A 19,260-nucleotide genomic window follows, 5' to 3' on the forward strand; every position below is an offset into this window, starting at 1 on the left:
TTTCATTATTACTACATGAACTGTCCACCTGAAGACATGATGACCCTTAACGCCTAAGAGGGGCCGCGGTGGCTTAGTGGTAGAGCATTCACCTCTGGTGCGTGGGGTCCCTGGTTCGATCCCAGCTGGCACCAAGTAGGTTTTGTGTTGGACAAACACCGTGTGCAAAGATTTTCTTGGTTCTACCGTTTCCTCCCACTTTCTTTATTCCAACATTTTCATTAATTTCTCATCATCATCGTATCCTTTAGCCTACCTGGCATAAGCGTTGGACGTTAAACAGATTTCATTTTCCTAACGCCTAAGGTAAAACACAGTGCCTATATCAAACTTGCCTTCCAGTTTCACCTCTCTCTGGTATTATTTCTCTTATTTTCTTGGTTCATATACGTATAATTTTCCTATCAGTCTTCAATCCTTCCACTCTAATCACAATCTTATTTAGCACTCTCATCTAAAACTCCAGTTTACTCGATTGAAAGCCTTTTCTACATCAGCGTGCATACAAATTCATTACCTTCATCTTTATCTTTAAAACTTACATCAATTATTATAAGTAAATCATGTCATTTTTGTTTTCTAAATTCAAACGTATTTCCTCAATTTCCTTTTCCTTCAGATCTTCGTACATTTATTAGATATTGAAAATCATGCCATTCAACTCGATTACAGATATCTCGTTACGTGCATCGATCGATATACTACTGCCGAACATGAAAAAGACTACCTCTAGCACTAACTTATACTGCTCCATTCTTCTAAGGATTCTAAATTAGAGAATATAATATTATGAAAGATTTTCCATATATGTCTAGGTTAATCTTATATATGGTTGCTCCTTTATATGCATATATATTTATATAAAGTTTGTTTGTTTCAGCGCCTCCAGAGCCCCGTGGAGATCTTCGAGGAGATCCAGGAAGAAGAAGAGCCCTGCTACGGGAAGAAGTGCACGGCCAACGAGCACTGCTGTCCGGGCTCCGTGTGTGTCGACATGGATGGCAGTAAGTAATATTTAACTCCCTCCCGGATCCACTTCTTTGCTACAAACACTTTCAAAAACTCAGCAGCCTACCAATTAGTCAGATAAGAAACTTTTAATAGCACTTTATGCTTCTTCTCTAAGGAATAGTTAAACACAATAAATCTTTTCATGTAATGTGTTCTCTCCCTATTGCACTATTGTCCACATTAGGGGTTATATTAAAATGCAGTCTTATTTTATAAATGCTGACAGAAATTATTTTGAATTTCTATCGTAATGCGTATAGCCCCTGCAATGCGACAGTTTTCAAAACATAAATAAGGAATATGTTGAGTGTAAAGAATAAAGTCTTAGTGTTAAGAATAAAGTCTTACGTTAGTAAATTCAGCAAATATTTTCCAAGATGGACACAGATAAACCGTACAACCTGTTTCCTTACGAATATATGTTAAGATTTCGAAGGTAAAATATCGTGACACAAGTTAAGCAGCACTTCACAAGTAATTAGTGAGTTCACAGAAGATAGTGTATGTTTATCTGTAAATTTCTTTATTTAAAAGGGAAGATGTGGCACAAATTTCCACATATGTTCATATTCATACTAGTCAAGAATCATTTGCAGGGCCATCCCGTCGCTATTCCCAACAGTGAACGGGAGTATATTCCATTACCAATGATCTAAATGGGAATCATGTAAACAGCATGAATAAATGTTTTGTGACAAACTTTAACTTCTTTATTTCAATGATACTGACATAACAGTATAGATGCTCGCCGACGCATTAATAGTACATAGACTAAAAATGCGTTACAAAGTAATGATTTATCATCTCTAAATATTTTGAGATCGAAGAAATACTAAATTTGTTATATTTCCTTTTGGTGCCAACTTTTTCTTCCTACAGCGTGGAGTCTGATTCTAGGATCATGTAATCAGTAGAAAAAAATATAGAAAGCCTGACTAAAGTTCGTCCTTATTTTATTCTATCAGCACTTGGATCCTTTCTTTCTTTTTGTTATATGTGTTTGTCTCTGTTCAAATTACATTTCTAAAAGGTCTGAAAGTTGCATTTTCCTATTATTATTAATATCCAATCACTGTTTTAAATATGTTTCATCTTAGTTATACATGTTTCTGGTGCCTTCGCGTTGAAACATTGTAAAAATTGTATTAAATAATGTAAAGTTGATCAATTCTAAAATTTTCATGATCAAAGTGTTGTGTTACTTAATAGTATAATTGAAAATTGCAATCTGATATTAACTTCATTTTCCTTCGACGGAATTTATCCACTGTATTTTTGAAGACCCAGATAAAACATTCTTTGCTGATTCGCGTATTTCCGAATTTGACAATTTCAAAAGCAGTATGAATAAATGTTTTGTGACAAACTTTAACTTCTTTATTTCAATGATACTGACATAACACTATAGATGCTGCTTGAAATTCAAGTTATTTCCTGAAAACAATGTATCTTTCAACTATGATGGGGAGAAGGAATGACAAAAATTCATCTGCATATCTGAACATTTAGTTTAATGAGTGGTAACTACAAGTGTTGTTTGTTGAAGTTTAACCTCCCTTTCAAAAACGGAAGCTATATAAAACGTGAACATACAGTTTGAGATGGGATTTGAACCAGTGTGATGCATTCAAAGTAGGGATGCATTCGAGTCGAGTCGAGTCGAGATTTAAGCCTGTCTCGACTCGTCTCGAGAAAATGTTGTCTCGACTCGTGTCTCGACTCGAAAATATGTTTCTGTCTCGACTCGTGTCTCGACTCGACAGTCTCTGTCTCGACTCGACTCGAATTCGAGTCGAGACGTCTCGAAATTCGAGTCGAGACAAAATGTACGAGTTAAAATATACGCACACATCAGCCAGACCATCATGACTACCTACCTAATTGCCAGTATGTCGACTTTTGGCATGGATAAAAACGGCGACACGTCTTGGCATACACGCAATGATCCTTGATAGGTCGCTGGAGAGTGCTGGCACCACATGTGCTCACATAGCTCACCTAATTCCCGTAAATTCCGGGAAGGGGGGCGATGTGTTCTGACGTGACGTTCAATCACATCCCACAAGGGACATCACTCAAATGTCCGGCTCCAATTTCAATGACACTTTTTTTGCTGATAGAAGGCATGTATGCATCATTACTTGTGATGACAAATTTTTGCCATGGTGCATGTTTTCTATTTTTTTAAAATAACTTTTAAGAGTTGTGATGTGCTTATTAGAGATTACTACAGAAGTCCCTTACTACCCTTTGTAAACGGAGCGTTAATGAAGGAAAGTGAAGAAAAACCATGTGGATACATATAAGTCCTGGGGGGAAGTCGTATGGTAGATATGACCTTGATGGCAGCCATCTTGAAATCCGCCATTTTGAATTAAGGTCAAGTTTTCAAAATGGGAATAGGGTAATATGATACATAATTTCGGGCTAGAATTTAATTAGAAAAATAATGGTAAGGTTAGTTTTAAGATACACCCATTTGGGGGAAAGTTACAGGCATATTAATTGTTTTTACTTACTGTGTGCGTAAGTCCCTCCTTACTTTCGTCTCAAGACCTGTAAATCGATCGCAACGGCAGAGCCCGGTTTCGCACTAGTGTTTAGAAATCTTTAAACTCACTTGAGGCAATATTTGAGGATTATTGTATTGTATTTTGCCTTTAATTAAATTTGAACCCACTTCATGATCTTGTGTAAAGTATCACTAAAAGAGAATTTCTGTTTTTATGGAGAACGTAAGCATAGCAATTATAAAAGGTGAGTAAGGTGCGTATGTATTTATAAGAAAGTTTATTTTACGAGTCTTTTGTAGTTCCGCCAACCTATTCTTTAGTTTTATTTTTCAAAATACTCATATCTCATAAATAAAAGAGCTATTATAAAATCTCTTACCACTATTCTTTAATACTTATAAAATTTTATTTATTGTAAAAGCACTGGCGAGATATTCCTTATCGCCCACTAAAATTATGGTGGAGCTCCTTCGTGGCTAACGGTTAGCATACTTGCCTTTGGCGTGGGAAACCTGGGCTTGATTCCCGGTGGGAGTTCATGTGGTTCGGATTCCACGTTAATCAGTAGGTCTCACATAGCCTCGCTGCTGAACGGGACGTTAAACTCAGAATCAATTCAACTCAAAATTATGGTTTTGACTTTATTATGATGTCATTAGTTTAAACGCCCAACTGCCCAGTAATTATAAACATTGACTACATTATAAAATTGTAATTTGTGACGACTAAAATATCAGAAATTAAAGATTATTCTTTGGTTTTGGAACATTTTGAAAAACGTGAAAAACTGGTACTGCACGGATACAACACACCTTTTGGATTTGTCATTGTGTAAAGTGATACAAACTAAAGAAGAATTACAACTTTATGAAGTTGTATTAGGACTTATTATTTAGAAATAAACACCAGATAAGTGTAATAGTTCATATCCGTATCAAATACCAAGTTTATGATGAATCAACTACACAAAGTAGGATCCAAAAACGCTCATTGCAATTTGTTCCATCCTTCAGTCGAACCAGGAACTGAAACATAAAGAGTGACATTTTCTTTTCAAAAATACTTTGTCCAGCTAAGGTTTATGTTTGTGAAGGTTTATGTCAGTAGAAGGAATTGCATTCCATTATACAAGCGCAATTTCACAACTGTATGCACACATTACTAATTATCGAACACCCTTGTCCATATGATTAGCGTACGCGTCTTTGGTGCGGGAGACCTAGGTTCTATTTCCGATGGGAACTCCTGTGGTTCTGAACCCACGTTAATTTGTAAGTTCACCTCTCATATAGCCTTGATGCTGAAAGGGACACTAAACTCTAATCTAATACTAAATACAAATATTTAAAGAAAAATGATGACGCACAAAGATGACGTGAATTTGGCTATCAAATCCATTTTGTGTTTTCAGTTATTTTCTAGTAGTATTTTTTCTAGGCATCCTTTCAAAAGACAGTGATGCAAATTTCGTAACTGCGAATTCCTGTTAGAAGCCATGAAATTATTCGATTAGATGCAAAATTTCCCGTCCACTAAAATAGATACCGTAAATTTACAATATCTAACAATAAATAATTTTGAAACATATCGCTTTCGAGGGAAAAAATGAAGTGAAATCTTTGAGTTTTACGTCCCACGTTTATGCCGGTTAGGCTAAAGGAGAGGGGTGATGATGAGAAATTAGTGAAATCGTGGAATGAAGAAAGTGGGAGGAACGGAAGAACCCCGAGGAAACCCACGCACACGGTGATTGTCCACCACAAAGTTCACTTGCTGCGAGCTGGGATCGAACCAGGGTCCCCAAGCACCAGAGGTGAACGATCTACCACTGAGCCACCGCGGCCCCGCTTTAGAGGGGCCATGACGTATAGTTGAACTCATTCTCGTAGTATGAAAGGCATTATTTATAATTATGCATGATAGGATCACAAACAAAATTTAAAAATATTATGTGCACTTTCTTTTAACAAACATTATATTGTCTTTTATGGTGTGGAAGGGAATGTTATGTTCGAAAAAAAAGTCCTTAACACGATTCTTGTTGCTACACACTGCATGTTCCTAGCCACAGAAAAGATGCAGCGATAGGTAGGCTATTTTTCAGGCGATAGGTGGACATATGTTGTACGTATTCTCCTGAGAAATTGATGAGACCAGAAAAATTATAAGGACAGATGGAATAGGTTTAAGCGCATCTACGTGACTTTATCAAATATTTATTCTCCATAATCATACCACGCGGAAAACTTGGTATAGGCCTACTTTTATCTTTGCCTCCCTCTGTTAGCTGTTTTGTATCATATATATCGGATGGTTTTGATATTTCTTCTGATCATTAAAACAACAATGGTACCTATGTGCGTGCAGAAATGCAAAAGCACAAGGTAACTTCCTATTTGTTTTGGAAACAACAAACCCATTTCACGTGTGCGAGAAAAATTGAGCACAGCGAGATCGGGTGTTTACTCACGGTCAGTTCGCAGGAGGAGTCCATGGTAAAAGATTTGACTATCTCGAAAACACTCGCAAAACCTTACAAATACAAAAGACTGCGCTTCAAAGAAAGCTTAGACACAGATGTTTCAATTTTCTTTTAGCATCTTTCTTCAGCAAAAGAGTCGGTTCATTGTATTCGAAAAAGAGAAGGTAGAAAGGGTGAATTTATATTTTATGTGGGGGGTAACGTTGTAAGTAGTATAAACAATACATACCGCTTCCGACTCTGTACTGAAGCACTTCCTTTAGCGGTATATGACTAGATCTATCCTGACCCTCATCCCACCTCAAGTTGTAAAGTAGAAAGGGACAGAAGTATTCAACATGACTGCGCACTTGAGTTTCAGTTCACAATACTAAAACCAGTGAGCAAGTAAACAGTCTTTTGTAGGATCGTGTTTTACTTCTTGAATTTATTTTTGAACATTTCTGTGAATTCAAGAACAGAACGCAGTAGAAATACGGACTAGTTTTTACTCCAACCATTACTTTCGCTCCAACCCAGGGTTGCCACATTTATGATTTCGTACTAGATTTAGTGATTTTACTATTGAACTAGTGATCTAGTACGTACTTTGGGTAAATAGGCACATTCTAGTGATTTTTTGCATTTTTTTCTGATGCAGACAAATGAGAAGGAAATGGTTCTTAAAATAAAAGGAAGAAGTATATTGCACTTCAAAACAAATGTAGAAACCTTAAATTATTTTTTCTTTTCCCTCTGACTGAATGAAACCCCTGCTGTGTAAGACCTTAGGTAAACAACGGCTATCTTTGGTCCGCTACCTCCTTTTGTTAGCCGACATGAGATGGGTTACTTTTTTTTCTGGAAGAAAGTGAAGAAATAATTATCCAGTACATTTACGTTTTGTCAGGCACACAGGCGCAGTCTGTACTTGTTTCCTAACGAATTTTAGCAATATAACATAAATGAAACATATGTACCAGAAAATAGAGGCAGTACAAACGGAAATTTTCATCTGTGACACATTTGATGAGAAATATAGTTAGATGTCACGTGCAAGCACTCTAAACATGTCCTATCCTGTAATTCTATTCGTATGTTTATGTAGGTGAGACTGAGAAATCAAGAAACAATAATAACTGGTTTTCTTCCAGGGGAAAAATCTAAATGTGAAGCGGTGTTACACTGGGACTTTAATTGCGTCCTTTGTACAAGATTAACAAGTAATAGCAATGTTTTAATTTATTTTAGTTCTTGGGGATAGGAAGATGGAAGCGAACCCCCGTAAGGACCTCTGCAAGGAAACATGAATACTATCCGCCACTGTTTGTTACATTACACAAAATAGTTTTATATATATATATTGAGTTTTAGTCAGGGTTTTCATTCTGCAGGAGAGGGGGGGGATAGTAATACCTGACGAACATTTTCTATTCTCACAGTGTTGCAATGATAGCATTTCCTCCATTATAACTTGGCCAAGCTAGTTGCATTATATGTAAGGATTAAGTTAGCCTAAAAAGCTTAAATTTCTATGGATGTTTTACTCTGTAGCCATGTTTCTCATTTTCGGTCTACGGGACTCTGTGTCCGGAAATTTTCGATGGCTTCCAAGTCGGAAAATAAGTGTATCAAAGGCATATATATTATATCTATGGTTATATGAGGCATGGATCTACAGTTTAAAGTGGGATACCGGTAACAACTTCATGAGCTTCCACCGTAAATCGAACCAGAGTCTCCCGCGATCAAGGCGTATGTGTTAACCATACAGCCACGAGGAAATTCACATAAGCACACACACATATATATTGTTGAGTTGATTTTGACTTTACCGTCTCTTTCAGCAGCGAGGATATATGAAATGTAGACCTACTGATTAACGTGGAATCCGAACTACATGAGCTCGCGCCGGGAATTGAACCCGATTCTTCCACGGCAAAGACGCGTACACTAGCCGCGGAGTTCACACACACACAGAATCAGAGTCCTCACACACCAAGGGTGAGAGCTGCGCCACTGAGTCAAAGCGGCCACGGGGCTAGGTCGAGTCCACTTTACGTTCATAGTTTCTTAGTACATAAATGTTACGATTATGAAATAGATTTTCCTTAATGAGCTGCATAAATCGAAAGCTTTCGAAATGCATTAAACAATTAGCTCGATTTGAGTGTGAACTTAAAGTTATATCAGAGTGTAAATACGGATACGCACCAAAGCTCGAAAACTTAATACACTATTTCTCCTATATAGTCAGCATGTATCAAGCAATCGTTCAGCTTTCATTTGAGAGGATGGAAATCGAAGGCCCCTGAACAACTATGTTACTAATGTGTGGAATGTATTTACCTTACAGTGAACTGCTTTGATGCCAAGTGGCCTAACTCCAAAATTGAAATTTTCCAGGAGTGAAAGTTGAAGTTCAATATCTCATGAACAATCCATATTTCTTTTATGTTGGGAACCAAAACCATAACTACAGTATGTAGTTCATTGCTTTATAACTTAGTGTTTACAAAAATCCTTTAGAAAATACCTATTCATAGAAGTGAATGGTACTTATCTGTACTAGTTCTTGGCATCCAAGCAGTCCATTTATTGTAATACTAGCTTAATATACCCATTCTTTGCATGGGGGCTGTATTTTGAAGTCAACACCTGTGGAAGTATCACCATTCATTTCAGTGACCGCGAAAACTATGGATTTGACACTAGTATCAATCAATATGGACTATTTATACATGTCTCGGTATCCCTCACCCGCTGACACCCGGCCCGCATACAGTAGTAGCTGAATTTGCAAGTCATCGCTGATGGAAGTGTCACCATTGATCTCAGCAACCGTGAAAACTATGGATTTGACACTAATGTCGATCAATTTGGATTACTTTTACTACATGTCTCGCTAAACGCCACCCTGAGACCCCCTGGTTCCAATTTTGACAAAAACGCTTTGCCTTAGACTGGGACCTGGACCAAGGTATCCGTGACCAAAATTTGGTAACTCTCGGTCAACTTGTCTGGTCCCCAGGTCGGTCCCAGTAAACGTCCCCCCCGAGACCCCCTGGTTCGAAAATTAAAAAAACGCTTCGTCTTGATCTGGGGCCTGGACTAAGGTACTCGTGACCAAATTTTGGGAACTCTCGGTCCACTCGTCTGGTCCCCAGGTCGCACACAGACAGACAGACAAACACACAAACAAACTCTTTATTTTATTTATATTAGATAAGATATACTATGTAAAATAGTCTCGTATCATAATATGTGATGTACAACAAATGTTACATTATATATTATCCGTAGCTCGTGATATGCTGCAACATATTAAAACCTCAGAATAGTTGGGCAAGCGAATAATCCAGAAGTTACGTAACCCTATTGCGTTCATGGGAACGAAAACACAATAATTATAACTATGCTAAATTACTATAGACTACCAACTGCTCATTCAGAGAATTTATGAAGTTCACTTTATCGCAATAGTTTTATACAAACTAGATTTAGACTACGGATAATAGTTTTATACAAACTAGATAATCAATTATTATTATTATTATTATCATTATATTTGCAGTACAACGAAATACAACGACATTAACTATTAGTTCTAATTAACTGAATTGAGCTGAAAATTAAGTCTTGATATTTAAAGATTAACTATTAATTTTATGCGTTCTGTACCTTTCTGAAGGAATAAAACTGGAATTGGTTTCAAGGCTGTTTCTGAGTGAATACTTTCTTCAAATAATATTAAAAAATATAGAAAGATTTTCGAGACATTCGAGTCGAGTCGAGATTTTTAAGAGCCGTCTCGACTCGATTCATGTCTCGACTCGAAAATTCGAGTCGAGAAATACGTTTGTCTCGACTCGTCTCGAATTTTACAAAGTGTGTCTCGACTCGAATCTCGACTCGAATTCGAGTCGAGTCGATTCGAGATTCGAGACATGTCTCGACTCGAGCGCATCCCTAATTCAAAGTTTGTAATGCTTAGAACAACCCACATTATGCTTTACTTTTGTTTAATTATGCTTTATTTTTATTTTTTCAAATTATGCTTTATTGTTAATTTCAATCATTGTTTTACATTAATCGTGTAGAATGTTTAATATTTACTATACATTAAATATTCTGAATATAATGATCTATTTATTAATATTTTATGCAACCAGTTTCTTTCATATTTAATGAACTTTCTACTTAATGCACTGTAAAGAGATATGCTTTACTCGAGTCAGTTTTTTCTATCACTTGTGTGCAACTTAGAGGTTCATATATACAGAAAGGGAAAGTAAAAGATGCCAACAAAAGGTACAGAAAGTGCTCAAGTTCAAGAGGTACACATAACAATATAGTGTGGAGTTCTTGTGTACTATTCATTGTTGGCGAAAAGATTTTTCTTCTTTTCCTTTTTTCTTTTCTTCACATCAAAGGATTATACCGAAAAGTTTACAGAAATAAAAATAAGCTTTCCATTGTTGCACTGTAATGTTCTCAAAGATTTTGCATTGTAAATATTGGTTTTAAAAAAATATTAATACAGTATATTAAACTTGCTTTTAAACAAAATTTTCCAAGAATTATGCTATATATTTTAAATTATGCTTTATGCTTTATTTTCTAAAATTATGCTTTATTATGCTCTTAAAATTAGTTTCTTCTGGACCCTTAGACAACCACAACCATGTTCAAGGTAGCTACCAACCTTATGTCTAAATTGCTATTATGCTTTTTTTGCTTTTGGGTTGTCCTAGTAATACGCTTCCACGGGGAATCAAACCCGATACCATGTACACCAAAGGGCCACGCGCTAGCCATTAAACCAGCAAGAAAGTCAAGTAATAGCTAATAAATATAAGAATGTTATCTCTTAAGTTTGGAACCCTGAGCCCTTCTTGCTACGCTACTGTTTACCAGTAACCAATTAACAATTTAATATGATCAAAAAGTATCCCTGCCACTGCTAATAAAAATTACGTTGCTATTCATTTATATATTGTTAAGTACTTAAAGTTCTACTTTCCAATCGTACTTATATATGTTAATTTTCCATATTCCGTCTGGGCGCTTAATCTTTTGTCAAAGAGTATATATAATTACTTCAGTACTTTCTAGTTATAATATTTTGACTCAATACATTTGTTTCATACCTAATATACCCTCCAATTACTATATTTATCCATATAGCAATCCATATAGTATCGATATACATCTTAAAAGTCATCAAATAATACTCTTCATATATCATGCATCTTATTTCTCTACATGCCATCAACAAACTCATACTTTACTATACAACTTCCTTTATTTAATAATTCTCCACATACATACAGAACCTTATCAACTTAATAGAAATACCCGGAATTCAAAACACGCCAGCTATCTAGGTTGGCAACAATCAGACGGCGACGCAGTACATGGCTGTTGTTAGTAATGTGTTATGGTAAACACCATACTACGTGTAGAGTAGTAAAACAATAACGCAGTAATGGAAAACACGCAAACTCTTTGATTTTTAAAGAGGGGAAATTGTCGGTTATACGATGTCACCATGACGAGAAAAGCAACAAGTTTGATACGTTTGTTGCCTGTGGCGTAAGATACAGTATTTATAGTGATGTTGGCCTACAAATCTCACGGCAAACCACATTGGCGAAGATAAACAGTAGTCTTAAGAAAACCCACAGTAACAGGTCTAACCGAGCATTAAGGCTGATTATCAGAAATGTTGTGCGAGGCGAGTGAAGGAGGAATTCAAGCAATACCTCCAGTGTTGACAATCACATACCGCAATGAGTTATATTACATGTCTAGGGTTGCCCGGACGAAACTACTGATAAGGAATCATAACGCTCTTCCACGACGTCAATGGTACAGTGAACATGTGACATGGACCGCTGATAATTGGAAACATGTGAAATGATTTAATAAGTCATTGTTCACCTTATTTCATACCACGGGCCGTGTTTATGTGTGGTAGTCGCCCAAAGAAGCCTACGGTCTACATTTTATCTGCCAAACCGTGAAACATAGCGGCGTCCTTGTGATGCTCTGAGCTACAATATCTTAGTTTTTAGTGGGCTCTATGCTGACGCTTACCTGTCGCATCACTACCCGTGATTATATAGCCATTTTAAGGGATTTTGTATATCCTATGGTCAAGATGTTTCCGGGCGCACCCATTCGCACAGCTGGAGCTACTGGGGCTGGTTTGGCGAGCATTTCGTCCGGTATGTTCAATCTCCGGACCTGGACACAATTGCACACCTTGATCCGTCCCAGAGTTTCGCCTTTATCCTCTCTTACAAAAGTGAGTGATCCACTGCAGGTGGATTGGTGTATTATTCCACTTGATACCATTCATGACTTCTAGGACTCCCTTGCACGTCATATCAGAATTGTTCTGAGGAAGGAAGGTGGTCCAATGCCATAGTATTGGAGTATGGTGTAGTTTCACAGGTGTTTTCATTACATTGATAAATATATGTAGCTCTTTATATGCCATGCATCTTGATTTCACCGTATACCAGCAATAAATTCATATTTCAACATATAACTCCCTTCCTTTAACAATTGTTTGTATACATATTTCGAAAACATACATATTCTCTCAATTAAAGATACTACTTCTTAGCTCCTATCAAGTATCAGTTAAGTTTAACAATAATTACTTGAGCCAAACAATCCATTGCATCAAACAAATTACAGCGTTATTATCCCAATCAACAACATAATCTCTATGAGCATGACCTTCTACTACGGTAAACCAAATTCACTGGTAAACTCATGAATATTAAAGAATATATTAACGACAAGTATAAAGCATTGTTTCACAAAGTGCAGAAGGGAGCAAAAAGTACATCAGTAATATATTAGATATAACTATTAAATAATTGTTCTTCATTATTTACAAGTTAAAATCCAATCAATCTTCCTGTATCTTTAAGAACAGAAAGGTCATTAAAAGCATGATTTATTCAAAATATGTTATACCTTTTGATCAACTAACAACTATTGGATATATTTCACTTTCAATGATATGTATCTACCAAGTATATATACTGTTGTCAAAGCTATTTATCTGGCAGGCTTTCTGTTTGCTCAAGCACCCACTACAGTATGTACTGCTAATAAATATACGTAATCCATCACAATACACAACAACGCAACAATATAATATTTCAGTCCAGTAACTGCAGAATCTAGTAAAGACTCTGCGTAGGAAGTTTCAATTATTCTCTCTAAAAGGGGCTTTAGCAATAAAGCGAATTAAATGAACTGAACAAGTAACGTTATAGAGTTTAATTGATTGAAAGATATTAAACGTCTTTCATGACCAAACGAAATAGCCTTTCTAAGGGTGATAACCCCAACAGGATTTTGGTTATTTTTCTTCAGTACTCAAGTAGTTCAGGTACTTGAGTACTTGTGTTTAAGAAATTTAGTTGTGAAGTTGAACCTAATAAAGTGTAATTTACAAACGATAAAAAGATAAATAATTTTCTCACATTATTCTCAAATCTTCTCATACCATTATATACAGTTGAACACTTCATATACTTTAGAAGCAAAATAGATTAACCTATTTAAAAAGAGCCGGAGAATTGCATGCATTGCAGGAAATTACTAAAATATAGAAAAACTCAAAAGTTTATCATTAGCATCAAAAATAGGTAATCGGTTCCTTATGGTGACTTCCTATTACACAACACCCATCCACTGATATTAATTGTAACACATAGAGTGTTGTAACATAGATGGTTTGTTTTTGGGAAATGTTAATTTTTGTAGGGCATTTCCCAAATATAATGAAGAAAATACTTTACAGATGTAAAACTTCTCCTTTACATATTCACAATAATATTGAGAAGTCGTCTCTTCATGTTGTATGTGTGGTTGACATTGCCTTATAGAGCGTTACTTAGGGGTGTTCGATAAGGCTGAGGACCTATCGAACTTCGGGAGTGAAAATTTATCGAGTTGTCATCGGTTACTCGAAACCGTTCGAGTATTTGAAATTATCGAAGTTTCGGGTATTATCGAAATTTCGAGTATTATCGAAGTTTTTGGTATTATCGACATTTCGAGTATTATCGAAGTTTCGGGTATTATCGAAATTTCGAGTATTATCGAAGTTTCGGGTATTATCGAAAGTTCGAGTATTATCGAAGTTTCGGGTATTATCAACATTTCAAGTATTATCGAAGTTTCGGGTATTATCGACATTTCGAGTATTATCGAAGTTTCGGGTATTATCAAAAGTAGTGATGGACAGTTCTGTTCCTTCACCTCTCCAATGATTCCTTCTTGCAGCCAAACTAGTCAAACAACTTTTTTCATCTGATAAGTTATTGCAAAGTTGTATTTGTCGAAATCATATGTATAATTATTTTTCTGCCTGCCCCGTTATTGACGCAATCGGCAGTGACTATTAGTAGACTAACGTTGTCTTGGATTCCAATTCCATTCCGGTGATGCATGTTTTCTCTTCCTCTTTCTCTCTTCTGACAGACTGCTTAAACCTTGTACAGATCTGTGGGAGAAAAACTTTTCCTTCACTTCATTGCTAAGGAGAGAAGTTTTAAAATGAAAACTCTGCATATATGTAATACATATTACATACAACTATGATAACCTCGAATACATTGTTTGTTCCGAACATTCCGATAATCCCGAACTTTTCAAAATATTCAAGCGACTCGACAAATGCGATCATATTGATATATTTCTGTATTTGCTGCTTTCAAACAATTCGAGACTCTCGAATAGTTCGAGTGTCCTGAAGTTGTCTAATGTTTCTTACATTTCGAGTGCCTCGAACACTTCGAGAGTCTCGAACATGTCGAGAATCTCGAACATTTCGGGAGTCTCGAAAGTTCGATAATTCGATAAAATTAAAATTCTTTATCGATGAAGCGGTTTTGAAATTTTATCGAATTGTTATCGATTACTCGATTATCGGAACAGTCCTAGTTACAATCTTGCGCTCTTGCGGCTTACTGATCTGTCAAGATTCGAAGAGTTAAAACATGAACCGATAGATGGCGCCAATATAAAACGTAATAAGGAAAACATATCGGTTCATTATTGAATATTACTCACACAAAATTATACAAACCAACATATTAATCGTACAATTAATACAGTGAATGAATAGAAGTATATTTTACCATAAGTTCTTCGTTTTTTATATTCTGAATTTATAACAAAACTCATGATACTCTTTATACTATCACGCTACACCTCATGGTGACGCTACACGCAAATTGGAAGTTCTATCTTAGACTAATATTATTCTTCCGACAACATGTAAAACCAAGAATACGTATATTTTTATTGTATACGGAAATAACAGTAGTAAGGTCAAATAGTTAATGAAAATTCATATTCTCAAAACAAGTGTTTTACGTAAATTACCTAACAACTATGTTTAAATTGTTTGATGTCTATACATGCCTATATACGTACAAATATTTTCAAATAGTTGCTTTAGTACTTAGTAGCCGGACCGCTTATGTTCGCTCCCGCTGGCAGTGGGTTTTATTTTTCGTCCTGTGTTTATTTCAAAGCAGTTCAGAATTTTACTCAGTCTCTGAGAATGGGTATCGGGAGAAACCTGTCGAATAAAGATCGAAGAACGTTGTTAGAGTCTCTTACAATATTGTATAATCTCGCTCAGAAAGATCCTGGCCTTTACCTATCTTTGAGAAACGCTTCACTCTTACGTGTAGTTGGGATTAATTCAAAGAAATGAGGATTTTGATCGGCAAATTGAACTACGTATGATTGCCAGAACAGGTTTTTAAACCAAAGTGAGTAACAGGATGTATGAACAAGAAAGTGTAGAAACTTATCTCCACATCACCCGTGAATTCCCCAGCCTGTTCTGAATATGAAGCCCTCAGTTACTTTGCACATGTCCCTAGATACTAACTATATCTTTCAGGAAATATCTTGTACAGTATCTGTTTATAGTTTCAGTGATATAGTCGAATCCCTATAAGAAATCCACAAATTCATCTTCTGTTGTCAATCCGAAGATTGGTTTATAAATAATCTACAAACTCATACATACCACATTCTTCATTGTTTTTTCATAGCTTCTATTCTTAATTACATATGTTCATAATATATTTTAATCTCCTAATTAGCATCCATTAATTACTTGGAAACACATTTCTAATTACTCCACATCACATCACTTCATATGATACATCACATTGAACTTATGAACACAAACTTATTTACCTTTCGCAACTTATTATTCAAACAGTTAACTAATTATGCTCAATTTAATAATTAATTTGTTTTCCGAAGTCTATTCTCAAGAAATTTAAGAGCACGCAGTAACTATTATAATATACCAGATGAATTATCCGCTTCGCTGGGTTAAATTAAGAAAAAACAGTAATATGTTCCGTCAGTCAATCACATTTTACTATTACCAGTGGCGTATTTAGAGGAAGTGGCTATCGGGCTTAACCCCCCCCCCCCGAAATTCCACGTAAAACTATAATCTTTCTTACCATTTCTAAGAAAAAATAAAAGTGCTTGTTCACATCCAGGCCCGAACCTCTTCTATGTTGAAAATTTGATCGAGATCGGTCGAGTGGTTCAAGAGTGATGAAGTCACAAAGATAGTCACTTTACTTTTTTTATTTTTATATATATCTCCCCCTCTCCTTCCCCTACATTGCACCGTCAAAGTTAAATGACAAAAATTATAACAGACCCGAACGTGATCTATGCTGAAAGTTTGATCGAGATCGGTTGGGTGGTTAAAGGGTTAAGTTTTGTTTATTTTCATATATAAATATCCCCTCCTCTCTCCCTCTTGTAGGTTCTGCCGTCAAAGTAAAAAAAAAAATTTAAAATCCAGGTCTGAACATCATCTATATTGAAAATTTGATCGAGATCGGTTTTCTAGTTCAAGAGTTATTAAGTTTTATTTATTTTTATAGATCTCTCCCCTCCCCTAAGTTCTACTGTAAAAGGGATATGATAAAAACCACCCCAGGTTCGAACCTCATCTATGTTAAAAGTTTGCTTAAGATCGGTTGGATCATTTAAGCGTGATGAAGTCACAAAGTCACTTTTATTTTTTATACATATATCTCCGCCCTCCCCCTCTCCTACGTTGCACTGTCAAAGTGAAATAATGAAAACATCCCACGCCCGAACCTTACCTATGTTGAAAGTTTGATCGAGATCAGTTTGGTGATTCAAGAATTATTAAGTTTTATTCATTTTTATATATTTCCCCACCCCTAAGATCTACCGTCAAAGTGAAATAATAAAAAAATCCCAGGTTCGAATCTCATCTATGTTGAAAATTTGATTGAGATCGATCGGGTGGTTCAAGAGTTATTAACTCAAAAACATAGTCACTTTTATTTATATATATATTGATTTTATTTTATCTCCCCATCCTCCTTCTCCCCTACGTTTCTCCGTCAAGCTGAAATTATAAAAAAAACATCCCTGGCATCTATGTTAAAAATTTGATCAAGATCGATCGTTTGGTTCAAGAGTTATTAAGTTTTATTTATGCTTTCATAATTCCCCCTCCCCCAACTCCCCTAAGTTCTACCGTCAAAGTGAATAGCTAAAAACACTCCCAGGTTAGAACCGCATCTACGTCAAAAATTTGATCGAGATAGGTCGGGAGGTTCAAGAGATTAAGAATCAATAACGTAGTCACTTTCAATTTTATAATATAGCTGTTACCATCAATATAATGCACATATCTAGATATAAATACAAATTCCACGACGCAACACAGACCATAACAAGAATTCACAGACTAGAAGGGAGCATATAATAATAATAAGCAAGTATGGATGAAGAGTGTGCATTTAACACGGATCATAAACACTTTTCATCATATGTGTCGGGTCTATGATTTTTTAAAATTATTATTTTTAAAAGTAGCACAATAATTGAATGGAAACGATACGTGGTGCGTTAATGCAGCTGTACTAATGGAGGCGCCATGGAAATTGATTATCTCTATATATAAAATAGTCCTTACTGATTAACCAACACCTGGGCCAAACTGTTCAAGCTAGAAACTTGAAATTTGGACTGGACACATAATTTGCGATGTATACTGAGTAAAAACGTATGTAGCGTGCGTTAAAACGTAGGTTACATGCGTAAATCCTGTAGTGTTTCAACTTAACGTGTAACTGAAAACATATGTTTTATACTTACTTTCCGTATAAGTGTTCCGAATGAACGTACTTTCCTTACGAAAGAAAGAACTGTATGTAGGCGATCAGGATCTCACTTACAAATAAACGTATATAACATATAGCTGACGTATGTAACATAAAGCGGTCAGGATCTCACATACAGATGAACATATAGCTGGTGTATGTAATATACGGAACTGTTAGATGTCAGACCTCCTGCATTGGCATGATGTAACAACTAAGTGAGAAAGGAGCAGTACGTATGTCACATATGGATAATATATACTCCGTACAGATTTCCGTAGTAAACCTAAGGATTCCGTATTGTTCAATATACCTCTGTCCGGATATCTGATTTTTCTCAGTGTAAGGTGCCATCAAGCAACGATTTCTTTTTGAAACTTTTACGTCGAATGGAGAAATAGTTCAAATTAATATAATTAGATCCCCGTATCTTGGAATCTTCTAAAGTTAGAAGTATAAAAGTGAGACGATGTATTCAACTGTGGCAAGGAATTAAACATTCTTCTTACTGTAGTCTGCAGTTGAGTTGCAATTATCAGGGAAACAGACAGAGCTTTGTCCGATCTCTTCATCATTGAGAAATGTGTGTTGAATACATTGTCAAAGATAGCATTGAGATCACCAACGCTCACATAGATTAGTAATGCATTCCTGAGAAGTTTTAACACGTTAACAGCCATATGCATCAATGGTGATTCATATTGGTATGCTTTGCGGAACCATGTGCATCATATGTGATTCACAGGCTTTGCATATTTGTTTTTAAAGCCGTGTGAATCACCGGTGATGCACAAGCACATATGTTTAAAATGGTTAAATAAATTCTCCGGCCTCAGAAAGATGTTCGGCATCCTTAGTTTCCAGCTTCTCATAGTTTTTTCACATTTAACATTTTGATACATATTTTCCTCCAATAAAAATGGCCCCGCGATGCACCTTACCCAATTTCGCTCTGGCAGTCAACGTGTTAAATAATTTTAGTATATTTCCATACGTGTGTTTTACTTCTTCGGCAGGAAAGACTCAGGAATGAAAGAACAGATTAGTTTCTTTTAAA

The 19,260-nt window shown here is 35.9% G+C and overlaps 1 protein-coding gene across 1 annotated transcript in view; it reads left to right on the forward strand.

Moving 5' to 3' along the window:
* spab (space blanket) overlaps positions 1 to 19,260 on the forward strand; it is a 227,792-nt gene that overhangs the window by 139,282 nt on the left and 69,250 nt on the right. Inside the window, exon 2 of the mRNA XM_081735557.1 lies at positions 881 to 1,004. Coding sequence (XP_081591683.1) covers positions 881 to 1,004 — 124 coding nt within the window. The remainder of the gene's footprint in view (positions 1 to 880; positions 1,005 to 19,260) is intronic.

Source organism: Thermobia domestica, chromosome 13 (assembly GCF_964235325.1).
Source record: "Thermobia domestica chromosome 13, izTheDome1.hap1.1, whole genome shotgun sequence".
Taxonomy (NCBI): Eukaryota; Metazoa; Arthropoda; class Insecta; order Zygentoma; family Lepismatidae; genus Thermobia; species Thermobia domestica.